General features: G+C 42.2%; 1 protein-coding gene across 2 annotated transcripts; it reads right to left on the bottom strand.

Moving 5' to 3' along the window:
* Positions 1–1,577: 1,577 nt before the first annotated feature.
* On the bottom strand, positions 1,578–15,249 carry kptn (kaptin (actin binding protein)). 2 transcript variants are annotated; one of them, XM_030746297.1, is made up of 12 exons: positions 14,763–15,249; positions 12,217–12,299; positions 12,027–12,111; positions 11,902–11,956; positions 10,402–10,480; positions 7,412–7,485; positions 6,637–6,743; positions 3,742–3,846; positions 3,594–3,657; positions 3,370–3,505; positions 2,497–2,670; positions 1,578–2,026 (listed from the first exon to the last, which is right to left on the bottom strand). In XM_030746297.1, exons 1-12 carry the CDS (start codon positions 14,962–14,964, stop codon positions 1,862–1,864), a joined length of 1,329 nt encoding a protein of 442 aa, XP_030602157.1. In that variant the 5' UTR covers positions 14,965–15,249; the 3' UTR covers positions 1,578–1,861. The 2 variants fall into 2 exon arrangements, with proteins under 2 accessions (XP_030602157.1, XP_030602158.1); XM_030746298.1 differs by lacking the exons at positions 12,027–12,111; positions 12,217–12,299.
* Positions 15,250–15,485: the final 236 nt, after the last annotated feature.

Raw genomic sequence — 15,485 nt, 5'->3', positions numbered from 1 at the left:
ACATGGTCACTGAATACCTTTGCTGTCCAATTTAAAGATTATGCTCCAGCAAACATGCCTGTGCAGGTGCACAGTGGGTAGTTGTGGGTGAACTGTGGAGTTGTGCGGGCAGGCCAAACCCACACTTATCTAATAGCAGTTTTGCCCTTTTGGGCCCCCAAGAGGGAATTCAATGGGTAACCCACTGTGAGCTGCCCATTGAAAACTCGTGTGAGTTAGTCCATGCAGGCCCCACGGTAGTTTTACCTTGTGAGGCCCCCATGACTGTGGGCAACTCATAGTGGGCTTGCCCATAAAAATCCAAAGGGGAAAACTGCTGTGGGCCCTATGTAGGCACACCCACCTTCGGCCCATGTGGAGTTAGTGTGGTTTACCCTGCCCACACAGCCCACAATTCACCCACACCTACACACTGTGGGTCTGCTGGCACATTATTTATGATAAGGAAACACCATACAGGGAAATGTCACTATTGTGGAGAAGATGACGCCATAGAACAGGCTTTATTACACTGTCAGAAATATGAGGCTGAGAGAAGACGACTGATTCAAAAGCTCAGTAACACGGAGGTTAAATTGGATCTTATAGGTATACTATAAAAGAACGTAAGAAGTGAAGGATGTCAGGCCATATTCCACTTTCTAAGACTGAATAACTCGTTTGACAGGATTTTTTTTGTTTGTTTTCTTCCCTTTGAAGGCAAGTGGCTCCACAGTGTAGTGGTTTACATGTTTGACTATCACGCAAAAGCTCCCTAGTTCAGGCTTGGGAGGGGACTTAAACCCCTTCAGGGTCTCTGTGGTGACTCCCCGTGAATAAAGGAGTGGCTAAACCTAGTTCTTTTTTTTTTGGTCAAACATTCTGGTCCACACTCCACACCAATTGGTGGCGGTATTGTACAGCGGTGGGCAGCCCACTGCGGGTCCCAGTATAGGCTGCCCACATGGACCCCAAGGGGGCATGTTTGCTGGAGTATACTTGGGTCATGGTTTAAATTTGTTAAATTTGTTGTCAGATTGAAACCATTACTTCTTAGGCCTAAAGGAATACAAGGCTCAACAGATGAAGGACATCTAAATTAGTGGAACAGCATTTTGTTTCCAGCTTACACATGATCTCCTATAAGGCGCGCATTTGTAAATTATATCAGGGAGTCAAATGTTATTTCTTCTTCAGAGGAGCCACAGTAACCAGTGTTATCTGCAGTGAGGCTGCAGCACTATTGTTCTGGGACATGGCACTGAAGGAAATAATAAAGTGTAAAAAGGAGCATGCTAAAGACGAAACCTTGTCGCACCCCATTTCTTACAGGAAATCCATCAGAAGCAACTACGTGTTCTCTCTGTGAGGTGCCGTATTCCAAGAGACACTAACAACATTTAATGAAGATTAAATGTGTCTTCAGAAGTTAATCTCTTCTAGGTTAGGCCAAGCCCTTCCTCTGGTTTAAAAAAATATCAGACAAAAATGTTTAATTATTATACCATTACTATAAGGAATCCTGATAAGACATAAAACAAACCAATCAACCTACTTAGCATAGGTAAAGATCAAATTAATTAAACCAGAACAGGATGTAAATACTAACATCATTTATTATGTGTAAATGACTGTACAGTATCATCATCATCAGCCTATTTGTGTGCCATCTTTACAATCAACTATATTCAATATGAACTCACAAAGCAGAACTGATTATGTATGATTCTCCTAACCAGTGTCTCTCATTATCAACACATTAAAGTCTCCAGGAAGATAAACTCCTGAGGAAAAACTTCACGTTGCACCTTTAATTAAGACAAACATTTCATTCTGAACCACTGGGATTCACGCATGAAAAAAATAAAAAGCAATATTTTTGTTAATTTGAAGGTGTCTGCAGTGTACACTCCTGTTTCTGAGCCGGAGCCTCGTTCTCCTCAGTGTTTCGTGCTTTCGCTGACTCCAGCTCAGAGCTGGCTGTTAGCGCCGACGCCCTCTGGGTGAGCCGCTCAAGGACCACATCAGCAGTCCTGGTGAGACTATGCTGGAAAGACAAAGAGGAGTAAAATAATGAGTGTCTGCGGGGGTGACAGAGCCAACACGTGCATTAAGCAAGACATTCATTTTTCACAAGAAACTCATGGTGATTGTTTTTCTTTGGAGTTTACAGTGGATCCTTCCTAATTCCAGCTGCTCAACAGGACTGGAAAAGCTCATTTTAAAAGAGAAAATCTACTAAAAACATTAAGTAATAGGTCATCCTGTCCTTTTGTAAACATGAGATAAAAAGCCTGTGAAATCAGTTTTGCTTTTAAAGTTCTGCAGCTGGCAGCCTGTGAGCCTAATCTGCATTCACTTCCTCCAGTTAAAATGTCTTTTCTCAGTCTGGGAGTGAGCTCAGCAGATACTGTATGTTATGTTAATCTGCAGCTCAGCAGCACAGAGGCACTGACCACGAGACGACGCTACACTGTACCATCACAGATCACTGCTGCACAGACTTCTGCTACACACCTGTAAGATGTGAAGGCCCTTCAGGGTGAGGACAGCCAGCTCTCTCAGACCATCCGCGGTTAAGTCTAAATAGATGAGAGACAGCAGAGGACTCTTGAAGCTCCGTCTCCACTGCAGATGAAACTGTCCATCTTGTTCTCTCCCCACAGGCTGGAACTTATAGCAAAGTAGTTCCTGCATAATAGAAAGGGAGGTAATAGATTTGTTTTTTTAATCGAGAGCTCACCATTTTGAGCATTTCTCTGAGATCGAGGTGACCCCAAATATAATCTATCACTTTCAATCACACTCATTTGCTCTGAACCTACTATGTCCTTTTATTCATGAAGAGGTCTGTTCTTACAGTCAGAAAATCCCATGAAAGCAACAAGCTTCAGTGTGTATGTGTTTCATTTATTCCTCTGTGCCACTGAGCTCCATTTATGTTCATAAACTATTAAAAATAGATCAAGTCACAGCAATGCACTGGTTTCTTTTCTTTTCTTTTTTTTTTGCTGTGAACAAACACTGCAGTTTGTTCTGAGTCAGTTCCACACGTCCACAGCACGCTGCTGCTGAAAATACTCACTAGAGCTCCAAATGTGGATCATTCTACAGCTACAGGTGGTACAAGCAAATGCACTGCTTTTCATTTTTAAGTAACGTTTGTTAAGAAGTACAGTAACCGCATTTCCACGAAAGGATTGAGCCTTTATCCTAAGTGACACGTCTGTTTTAGTGAAAATGTGCCTGTGTTCAGTGGCTTCAGGTTAGGGGAGTTGGAAAGTACTGAGCGATTAACACATTCGTGGTCTTGGTCTTCCCATGCCTTTTATTGATATAAAAAAATACACACTATCATTCATCCATCCGCTGGTAAAGAAGGGCTCTCACCTGTCCATATGTTCCCAACAGCACTTCCTTCTGCCCATCAAAATCCAGATCAATGACCAGAGCACAAACCACTGCGTCCCATTGGTCACTTTCTAAGAGGCACGTGGACTGAGACAAACCATGCTCCTGGACATCTCTGCAGTAAAACACATGCAATAAAATGCTACAGTTCTTCACCTTAGGAGAGCAAATGAAGCTACACAAAACATCCATCTGTCTCTGACCTGTACACCACTGCCATCTCTATGGTACTGGTCACCAGGAGGTTGTAGCTTTCCATTTCCACACCTGTACAAGAAAAGAAAGAGACAGTCTTGAGGTGCACTGCAGAATCAGAGTGAAGCAGAGACCAAATGCAATGCAGTGATGTACTTGTCTCTCCGCCCGGCTGTCTGAGCTCTGTCTGGAAGCTCAGAGGGAACAGCAGCACTGTAGAGATTGGACTGTCAAACTGGACCCGCCAGCTCTGCAACACCTCTGACACAAACACACAGACACAAAACATCTTAAAACACAAACAGAAACACTTAATTAGACTTAATTAGGAATTGACTTATATTCACATACTTCACCCAACATTTAATAAACCTACACTATACTGCCAAAAGTATTTGCTCACCTGCCTTCACACACATGAACCTGAGTAACAACCATTCTTAATCCAGAGGCTTCAACTATTCTGGGAAGTCTTTCCACAGGTTTAGGAGTGTTTATGGGAATTTCTGACCATTCTTCCAGAAGCACATCTGTGAGGTCAGACACTGATGTTGGAGAGAAGGCCTGGCTCACAGTCTCCACTCTAATCCATCCCAAAGGTGTTCTATCAGGCTGAGGTCAGGACTCAGCATTCAGGGAGGAATTCAAAGATTTGCCAAAGATATCTAAATCAAATTAGCAATAAACTTTTATATTTCCAGCGCTCAGAGAAAAGAGAGGAAATACACATTTTTGTCAGGATTGGATACATCTGAATACTGGGTGATGTGACAGGAACAATCTTCTTGTGAAAAAAACAGCAGAATCCCTTTTTCTTGGACCAAATATGTCCAATTTAAGAAAATTAAAGAAGGCACAACTCTCTCACCCACATAAGTCCAGCGGCGGCGTGCTTTACACCACTGCATCAACGCTTTGCATTGAGCTTGGTGATGGAAGGCTTGGATGCAGCTGCCATGGAAACCCATCCATGAAGCTCTCACTGTTCTTGAGCTGATCTGAAGGCCACGTGAAGGTTGGTGACCTTTTTGCACTATGATCCTCAGCATGTGACCCCACTCTGTGATTTTAAGTGGCCTACCACTTCATGGCTGAGTTGCTGTCGTTCCCAATCGCTTCCAATTTGTTATAATCCCACTAACAGCTGACTGTGGAGTATTTAGTTGTGACTGGACTTGTTGCACATGTATTATTATATCAGGGTACCACGCTGGACCTCACTGAGCTCCTGAGAGCGACCCATTCGTTCACTGATGTTAGTAGAAGCAGTCTGCATGCCGAGGTGCTGGTTTATACACCTGTGGAAGTGACTGGAACACCTGGATTCAATGATTTGGATGGTGAGTGAAGCCTTTTGGCAGTATAGTGTATCCTCATTAGACCTCAGCTGAGTCTAAGATAAGTTTTTAATTACACAGAGCACTGTATAGTGGAATGTAACCTATATTATGCTACTTGATCCCACAATGTAATGTGTCACATTTTAAAGATTTACAGTCCAGGTAGAAAAAATGATAAATTAAATGGTGGCTGAATTTCATGCCACTGCTTCATATCCATGGTCCTAGTATACGAGCTGACTCATCATCTCCGTGGCATTGCTTGAATAAATCGAGGCTACTGTTACTGCTATAATGAGAGCTGTGACTTTCCTGCTATAGAGTCTCCTGTGACAAGTCGACTGAGTGAAAATGCGATTCAACAGTTTTAGACAACGTGGCATTATCATGATCATTCCATGAAAAAAAAAAACCCTACTGGCACACTATTAAAATTAGCTGCTTTTATGTATTTGTAGCAGTTTAATCCCAAATAATAACCAAATACAGCGTATCCTTTAAATTTGTCGTGTTTACTAGATTAGTATTAATATTTGGTTTTATTTGGAACTAATCGCCTGCAGTTTATCGCTTCTTTCCATCAAATGGGAGATGTTGTAACAGAGGGACATTGTTATAGCTCTGTATAGCTATGTATAGTCTGAACCATTTACTGTCATTGCAGTAAACCTGTGGGTGTTTGCAAGGGCAGGACAAACTGCATCTCGATCTAGTTTATTAGATGTGGAATCTCTTTCAACCAGTCCCCACGGCAGCTCCAACAACCATCAAACTGAGCAAAGGTCCAGTGAGTGGAAACACTATAAACATAAGTGTACACCAACCAGGCTGCAGTTTACATCCAGGGTTTGTTTATATATATAGTTGTGGTTTATATATGCTCATCATGGGCATGAATATCATGGTAGTTTGGGCTTTTCATGAGTTCGCTGAACTGTACAGTATACATCTTTAATGGCTTTAAAAAACAGGTTTGAATGGATTTTGGAATTTCTCTAATTCACACAGGCTCAAACACATTGGAAAGGGCCTTATATGCAGTCTCTGTCGCAATCAGGCTGGAAACACCTGGAGGAGACTGAGGAGGAGAGCAGCTCCCTTTCAAAGAGAGGCCAAAGGTCAGTGGCTGTAACAGTATACGAATAGACTCCAATAAATACATACAGTCACTTGAATCTTTTAATAAATGGTGCTGAAGGTTCTACACTGTGTTTTAACTTAACAAGGCCCATTACATTCTCAGTAGTGATCATGACTGACAACAACTTCTGTCTGCCAGTATAAAAAGCATTTGTTCAACAGCATTCATTGACTAATATTCAGAACAATGGGAACGAACTCTGTGGAGCCCTGACATCAGCCCCACTGGTAATTTGAGCACTACGCTTTCAATGCCAGAAAACCAACCAATTTAAAGGAACTACAAATTCTGCATAGAACAGAGGTCAAATATCCAGCCAGAATTATACCAAAAGCAACTTGAAGAGCCTCCCTTGAGAAAGGCAAAAGAAATTTTTTCCACATGAGAACAGGACAGATGGACAACTGTAGAAGATAAAACCAACAGCCACTGCTGCACACGCTTAAAAATAAATGATTTCAGCACAGGACTGGTATGTGCAGCATCCCTGGAGAGAAGCAGGAGGGGTCCAGTTTTACTTAGTCACTGTTTGGAGGCAGACTGCATGTAAAGGAATCACCAGACCCTCACCTGGCTCCGCCTGGCTGACCAGAGCCAGTCCGACACAGCCGTTCTGACAGCCAAACACTGAAAGTCGCCGGCCACCACCTACGCTCAATATATCCAACCACAGCACGCTGCACAGAGAGAAGGAAACAAGCACACAGGGTTACAGACACACGTGCGTTTCACTTACTGTCACTATGACAAAGGGTTTCTTTCTTGTACCAAGAACTTTAAATAACATCATCAACAATGACCAACATTAACAGTTTTCATTTTATAAATACAGTGTTGTGCAAAAGTCTTGAGCCAGCCATCATAATTTGCTTTTAAGAAGCCAGAGTAATTTTTAAAGTGGTCTTGAGCAGTACTTCTACAGGCTTTTCAAAGTTTTACATTTTCACTTATTTTCAGTCCAGTCCTTGACCATTTTCAGAGGAATGTTTTTATTGTTTAAGCCACTTTCAAGCACAAAAGGGAAGAATCAGTGGTGTGTCTATACATAATAGACGATTTAGCAATGAACTAATCTTAACTTGTATCATTAAGCACTTTGCTGCTAGCAGCCTGTCACAAAAACACATAACTTGTGCAGGATGACAGGTATAAAATAGTATCTTTACATCGAGAAGGTGATTCCCAAAGAGCTACAGTGCTCTTCGGGAATCACAGCTGCAGTGTTTGGATGGTTAATGTAGGAAATCATGAGTCTGATTAACAGATAAACAGAGTGACACACATAGTGCTCGTCCCTCATTAAAACCAATCAGACCAGCAGCCACATAGAGCTGAAGGGACTCACTTGCTGGGCAGCTGCTGTAGCTCGGGGAAGAGTCTCTCCACTGGCTGCTCTTCAAACTGGTGCAAGGAGGCGTTCTGTTAGACACAAGAGAGTCAGGCTGAGCGGTGCTCTGATGTCTGCATGATCAAAGTAAACATCTTCAGATATGCACAACTCATTACAATCATGTTTTATCTCCAATGCTAGAAAAAAGCTTCTTGTAGGCTTCATCCCTTTAATCCCTGAGTCTTCAATTTAACCCCAGCATGGATGCAAATGGTTTCATTTTGAAATTCAACTTTTAAACCTTTCTGGGACTCATTTATACATTTCCATAAGAGCTGGGTATATTAAGATGCTAAATATTTGCTATAAAATAGGGTTAATATTGTTTTTACATTGTAATAACAGACAGAAAGAACATTAATGTCATAAACAGTTAAATTATGCACTGGGTTCACACTTTTTCCTGCCTGATAGTAATCAGGTGGCTACATGAACACTAAAGCAGGATTTACTTGCTGTGATCTTTCCTCCTGTTCATACTAGCATTACAAAATCCCTTTATTATGTGCTTCCAGTGGAGGTGATGAGGGGGAACAAAGCACAGTCCTTGTTCTCTGCTAATATGAGGCTTCAGCAGTCTGAGTGAGACAACTCCAATGTCTGTTTGGTCCAACAGTCCCTCTGGAGTCTCCAGAGACAGTGTGTCCCTGCTGAGCTGCAGTGCAGCTCAGGCAACACAAAGAGCAAGCTTCATAGTAAACAGACTGCCACGCTGAAAGATGTTCACTTGGTTTGGCTCTTCTGACAGGCCGATGCCACATTTTACCTTCATATAATTCACCAATATCTTTAAAGAAAGAAGACTGAAGACTTTATCCCCCACAGCGTCCACTGGAAGCACTTCATCCTTGTATTTTCTGTTGCTTATGTGGACATGGGCTGTGGTGGAAGCAGGCTAACACACATCCCTTTCTATAGCAACATTTCCAGCTACTCCTTAGGGACCCTGTGTTCTCAAGCCATATGAAATATACAGTCTCAATATACAATGTCCAAAGATGAAAAAGTTTAAGACACTAAGACTATAGGCTTAAAATCTGAAGTTAAAGAGTTACAATTTAAGGTTATGAACAAGAAAACTGACATTCAAATTACCCTACTGATACAAAAGTTTAATCTTTTGCTTTGTAAATACTGAAAACAGAGGCTGTAACCTTATTGTTGAGGACAAACCATGGGACCTGGGGACCTCTGCAGTGACAGTACACACTAGTACTGATCAAGATCTCAAGCAAGTATTGGAACAGAGAGGCCAAGCCCTTTATTTCTCCTGCAGACTGAAAACATTTGGGTTTGACATTAAAAGATAAATATGAGGCAAAAGATCAACATCTCAGCTTTTATTTCCAGGTATTTACACCTGGATCTGATGCACAGTTCAGGAGATAGCACCTTTTGTCTGAACCCCCCCCCCCTCCAATTGTTCTTGTGAGCAAAAGTTTTGGAACATGTGACTGACAGCTGTGTCCTGTTACATTGATTATTCCAACAAGAAATAGCGCTGAATGTCTACACTCAGGCTCAGATCTGGGTTTTGCCGGTGCAGACTGTGCATTTATAGTTAGAGGAGGAACCAACATGAAAACCAGAGAGCTGTCTGTGAGAAACAAGCAGCTGTGAAGCTGAGAGAAGATGGAGAATCAATCAGAGCCACTGCACAAACACTGGCCACAGCTAGCACAACAGTTTGGAACATCCTGAAGAAGTGTCCTTTGGAGAGGAGTGTATTCCCCTAAACCCACTGGGATTTTCTATATACCTGCATAAATATGACCTAAATATTCATCCAATTTTCACAAAAATTCTAAAGAGGATGAAAAGAACCCAAATATAGAAATGAAAGGGACAAATTACACTTGGTTTCTCATCCATCGGGTTTCTGTTGCTTATCCCCTCAGCCCCAACCGGTCACAGCAGATGACCCCCCCTCCCTGAGCCTGGTTCTGATGCAGGTTTCTTCCTGTTAAAGGGAGTTTTTCCTTCCCACTGTCACCAAGTGCTGCTCATAGGGGGTCATTTTGACTGTTGGGTTTTCTCTGTGTTATTGTAGGGTCTTTACAATATAAAGCACCTTGAGGCGAGTGTTTGTTGTGGTTTGGCGCAAATTGAACTGAACTGAACTGAACTGAACTGAATTAATTGAACTGAATTGCCCACGTTCTGGGGATGGCAGTCTCAACAGGGAAGCCCAGATCTTCCTCTCCCCAGACAATTCCTCAAGCTCTTCCAGGGGAAGACCTAGGTAGTCCAAGTCAACCAACAGATGTAATCTCTCCAGCATATCCTGGGTCTGCCCCGGGCCTCCTCTCAGTAGAACATGCACAAAACGCCTTCTGGAGGGATCATAGGGACTCATCCTTCCAGTCTACATGTGCTTTGTAGACTTTGCTTATGACCGGGTTCCTCGGGAACACCTGTGGGGTGTATGCAGACGTTGAACTGGACGGTTGTGGTGACAAGAGAGCTAAGTCAAAAGGCAAAGCTTTCGATTTACAAGTCTATGTTTATGGCCAGAAATCTGGGTAATGACCGAAATAGTATGGTCACAAATACAACGGCCAAAATGAGCTTCCTTTGTAGGATGACTGGGCTCAGCCTTAGAGATAGGGTAAGGAGCTCAGACATCCGAAGGGATCTCAGAGTAGAGCCGTTGCTCCTGTATGTCTAAAGGAGCCAGTTGAGGTGGTTTAAGCATTTGGTTAGGATGCCTCCTGGGCACCTCCCTTTGGAGGTGTTCTGGGCATGCCCAACTGAGAAGAGACCCAGAGGTAGACCTAGTGGCTGGGGAGAAGCCTGCTGCCACCACGACCCAACTTTGGATGAGCAGAAGATAAGAGATGGATGGACTTACTGGAGAGAATATCACACACATTGATACACAGATAAGGAAGACACAAATATTTTAAGTTCTCATCAGAATGCACAGATCTGGTGTTTGCTCTGACCTCCTTGTAGAGGTGGATCCTCTGGTCATGACCGCTGAGCAGAAACACCGTCTCACTGCCTCCTTCGGCACACTGCACTCTGACAGAGGGAGAGAAGAAGCTCACTGACATTTACTATCCACACACACACACACACGTGTGTGTTCAGTTAAACACCATCTGTACTTAAACTGCTTACTGACAATGCTACAGCCATAAAGATACTAAACCCATTCATGAATACTCGTGAACAAGCTCATCATAAATGATGGATTCCAGCTGAGAAATTGAGTCAGTCTGGCAGAAACACAATGAATCAGGACAGCAATAAGATGTAAGATGTGGTAACAATAGTTATGAGTACTACAGGAGAACATTAAGTTTTTACAGCACTGGAACGTCACTTGTCAAGTAGCTGAAGCTGTAATGCTGCCGGCCTGGAGTTATGGTTTTTGCATCTATTATGATACAACAGTCCACACAGATTACTGCACATAGATTTTCATCTTTTTGTTTACTAATATCTGTCTTCCATGTATTCCTGTCTTAAGATATTGACACTGTATGATCTGAGCAATCTTTGAAGTTATTGTTAAGCCAAACTTTGCAACATGGATCCAATAAAGTTGGGCAGGACATCAAGTCACCTACTGCATTGTGGGCCAGGACGCACGGCTGGTGTTCCTCTGCTGTCTGTTTCTATGAGAACAGCAGGGAGGGTGACACAGCATGCAAACAAGCTTCTGCTGCCTCGACTAAAGTGGATTTTCTTCCTTGTTGGAATCCCAAACACAGGTGCCAGATGGCCTTCTCAGATGCAGCAGCAATTACATCCCGAGATGGCCATCCTAAAATTGTGACACCATACACTGACAGCTTTATTATTTATTTAAAAGTTGCAGAATCATGATGCTCTCTGACACCATCAGAATTTCAGCCTAGGCTGTTTTTTAGTCACAGGACCTTCATAACAGCAACTCTGAACACACTCACTCTGTGACGAGGATGACATGACTTAGACCTCTTTGCATTTCTGACATCTTTCATCTTAAACTGCCCAAAATCAATGTGTATACCAAGCTTTGCTCAGTACAGACTGTCCACACTTCAACTGGCCCAGCAAGTCATCAAATCCAACAAAAATTACACATGTAACGCAAATTTTAGCACTCCTGATCACCGAGAAGTTTGTTTAAATCATCAATCAATGATTATGCATATGGCAGAATTGATGTTGCTCCTGCTAATCCCTTAAAGCCTGGATGCAGCCTGGATGCAGCCTGGACGCAGCCTGCTATCGTTCCACAGAACTTGTTTGTTAGTAATTTCTGCTCGATGCTGCAAACCCGAGGAGATCATCACCCCTGGATTCTGTAACAGCCTGCTGCAGGAGATCAGGAACAGCTCTGTTTTCTCTTTTAATTCTTGGTTAAAACTATGTAGCAAAATCCGCAGGGTTAGTTACCATGGTGATTATACTCAGCATGAACCATCTTTGCGGCTCTACAGCAGCAAACTTACTCTGTGTGGTAAAGCTGGAAGGGCGTGAACTGCAGCTCCAGATTCAGGCAGCTTTCTGTTGAGAGAAACACCATCAGCACACGTCAGAGAAAGCACCACACAGATCTAGACAACGCATCACTCACGCGCAATAGACTCCAGGTTGAACTCCGACCCAGGCTCATAGTCACAGTAGATATTTAAGAATGGAGTGGCTTTGTCACCAGAGTCCTGCGAGGAGATCAGCTGTGATTCAGTGTGCTTCTACCATGACGGAGAGTTTGTCCCTCCGTCACAGTAAACTTTACACAAGCTCTGATTTTAGGATGAAGATACCTTAATGAAGGTGATGCCCACCACCAGACCTCTTTTGGGTGGAGACTTGATGAAAGCGTCGATTGATACAATCTCTGCATCGACTAGATAAGAAAACAGGATCAAACCATTTCAGCACTGACCAACAACAAAAACAGCAACAACAACCTGCATCATAATCAAATTAGCATACGACCGCACACCCACAGCTTTATTATTTAGTTATTACTCGCAGAATGAGTTCACTCGCTTGTTTTCTGAAACAAGAGAATAAATATTTTGGGAATTCATTATGAGAAAGAAAACCTGTTGTGTTGCTCTGAACTGATTACATACCTGAAATCCTGACAGACGTCAATGCAGCTGCTGCTGCTGAGCCCTCCAACAATACCATCTACAGACCCTACGCGAGTATGACAAATACTGCTAGAATAACTGCTCATATTGCTGCCCTAACTGACAGGTATGGCACATGTCCTGACAGATATATATTGCTATACTCCTACTACACATACATAGCTCATACCTTAAACTCCACCACAACTCATGCTAATTCACTTCAATAATTATAACAACTAAAAGGAGAGAGCACAAAAAACTGTGATGAAAAGTTGTTAAGTGTGTTTATTTAGTTCGCTGAAGTATTTCAAAGTCTGTGCTGCATTTATTTGAAAACTTTAGTTAAGACTTACTCAGCGAATGCATTATGATGCCATTTAAGGTGAAAAAAGTTACACGGTCTGTGGAAAATTCACAGGCACCATTTACAGGAAACACTTCCTCTGCTGTCACAAGGACACACAGGAAACCTTTCACACCTCATAACTCAATACCTGCATTTATTATTTAGGTATTTTACTTATTAAGCTCCCAACTGCATCGTATTTAGAGTTTTATTCACTATGCTCGTTTACATTTTTTTATTTAGTTTTTCTGTTTTCTGTTAAATTCTGCTCCTCCGGTGTAATTTTTACCTCTTTGGAGCTGTCATATTGTATTTATTGATATTGTATGCTGAGCATTTCTGCTTACAGCTATTTTATTAAACATTGTATTTAAAGTTTTGGAAGCTGTGACACAATAATTTCCAATCTTCTGGCATAAATTAAGTATATTTTATATATTCTGTATTATTTTATAATAATATAGAAGGGATGCACTCGTAAGTAAACAAAGAAATCTTCATAAAATAACTGTCTCAGCTCTTCATTCCACTATCTTTGACATTTTTTTCAACCTAATGTGTCTCAACAGATAACCGCGGGCCTCTGACACTGAGAAGCATCTTCTTGTTTGCAGATAGGCTGATATGAGCCGGTATCAGCCCATATCAGTGCATTCCCAAATGTCATTCAGAAATCTGCAATACTTTTGTTTTTGTTACTTTAAGTGCATTATGATGCTAAAATGTTTGTAAAAATATTCAGTGCATGACTTTTACTTGAAACTGAGCCTTTCCACACTGTTGTGTAGCTACTTTTACTTAAGGACAAGCTCTGAATACATCTTCCACCTCTGCAGCAGCATTTCTGTGCACATATCTGAGCAACAAAGGAGTAAAACAGCTTCTTTGCAGTCCCCACTAAGTGGGGCCCCTTTAGGGAGTTCTGTAGCTTAACTTCAAATTGTCTATTGCCCTGTTAAGGGGGAGGGGGTAAAGTTTGTCAGACCTCAGAGGCCCCCCCAAAAAACCTGGGGCCCCAATCATTGTCCTGGCATGTCTGGTTGCAAACTGCTGGTGTTACTGAATTTGAAGGGGGGGCACCCAAATCTGCAGCAAAATGTACTGAGTTCTTCTTTTGTTCATGAGTTTCAAGAAAATAATCCACCTGGTAGGTCTGCCGCAGCTTGCTGGCAGACAGACACTAATGAAAACAGCCTCTATGGCAGAGGAATGATGTAGTTGTAAATGTTTGTATGTACCTTAGATGTGCAGTGATGGATGATGTATTCAAATCCTTAAGAAAAACAAACACCACTGTAGAGTCACACAGTCATCCCAGCGGTGTTCCAAAAGGGCAAGTACGGCAGGTACAGCTTGTCCGGACATCAATTAAAACCAAAGGATCTCTCCTCGCATCTCAATCAACGTTTGCGCTGTGAGCCTCTCTCAGTGCCCGTTTGCGTCACGATTGAAATTTCTGCCATCTTGTGGCCACAGTGTGCTATTATCTCTTCCACTAACAGTGTTAGGAAAACGCGCTCAAGGCATTATAAAAATGCCGGATTGTTTCTTGCAGTCAAAGCTAGTGACTGACGGTGGTTATGTCCTCTTTTTATATATATAATTTCCAACCTGGGGGGTCAGGCCCCTCCAAAGAATACCAAAAATGTGAGGGTGTTCAGACGAAGGGATAGAAGATGACTCAAAGTCCTGATGCATAAAACTACTTTAACCGATACTTTCTTCTCCAGCCGTTTTCAGAATTTTTGTAAATTGTTACTTTATTTGATAGAAATGATCAGAAACACATGTTCAATAGGCTGAAGCAGAAATAAGCATATCATACTGATTCTCGTGTAAAGTGCTTCATTTCTGTACTGGAGCACCTGTTTCCTGCGGGTACCTGGTATGTAGGTGAACTGAACCTCCTTGGCCACCGGCCGGATCTTCTGCTGCAGCTCCTGGTACCTGAAACACACCACCTTCCCCTTGAGGGTGGCCGCTAACAGCTCCTGCTCCCCGGCCTGACACAGCCCGTAAATGTTACTCTGCGACGGGAAGCGGCTGAAGCTGTCCTCCACGAAGGGATACGACTCTCGGAGCATCTTGCAGGACACAAACACACTCGCTGTTTTTTTTTTAATAAATTAATATTAAGACTTTTCCCTGTTCATGCTTGTTTGTCTCAGCTCTCCGAGCCACAGCATCGAGTTAGCTTACAAATTATGTTTCCGCTCATTTCAAAACACAGTTGAGACTCTCCGCAAACAACATATCAGTGCTAAAATAACACAGATAATATTATTTTATTCTGAAATTGCATATTCTCTAATGAACGTCTCTACAGCATATGAACAACTTGAATATGAATCAGACCCAGAAACCACGAAGAAAACATCCGGGTCTGACCGAAGCTGCATTCACAATTATTGGAAATATGGGATTTAATGCTCATTAGAGAAAAATGGGCTCATTCGTGACAAAAGTGCGATCAGACCGATTAAGAATGTGATTTATTTCACTCAAATTAGCTTTCAGAAAGGTTTTTGTTGTTGTTGCTGTTTTGTTCATTTGTCTTTGTTCCCGTCAATGATTTATTCATTTTTTTCTTAAAACACAGCTTCCC

The sequence above is a fragment of the Archocentrus centrarchus genome, chromosome 14 (genome assembly GCF_007364275.1).
Source record: "Archocentrus centrarchus isolate MPI-CPG fArcCen1 chromosome 14, fArcCen1, whole genome shotgun sequence".
In the NCBI taxonomy this organism is placed as follows: Eukaryota; Metazoa; Chordata; class Actinopteri; order Cichliformes; family Cichlidae; genus Archocentrus; species Archocentrus centrarchus.
Note: the sequence above shows the minus strand (reverse complement) of the source record. Positions and strands in the feature narration are given on the sequence as shown.

What these genes read in the sequence shown, in the direction of transcription:
- kptn (XM_030746297.1), bottom strand. Translation starts at nt 14,964, where the DNA reads ATGCTCCGAGAGTCGTATCCCTTCGTGGAGGACAGCTTCAGCCGCTTC. An exon ending in TCAGTTCACCTACATACCAG is followed by an intron (nt 12,300 to 14,762) that starts GTACCCGCAGGA and finishes TTTCTTATCTAG; the next exon opens with TCGATGCAGAGATTGTATCA. An exon ending in CAACCTGGAGTCTATTGCGC is followed by an intron (nt 11,957 to 12,026) that starts GTGAGTGATGCG and finishes TTCTCTCAACAG; the next exon opens with AAAGCTGCCTGAATCTGGAG.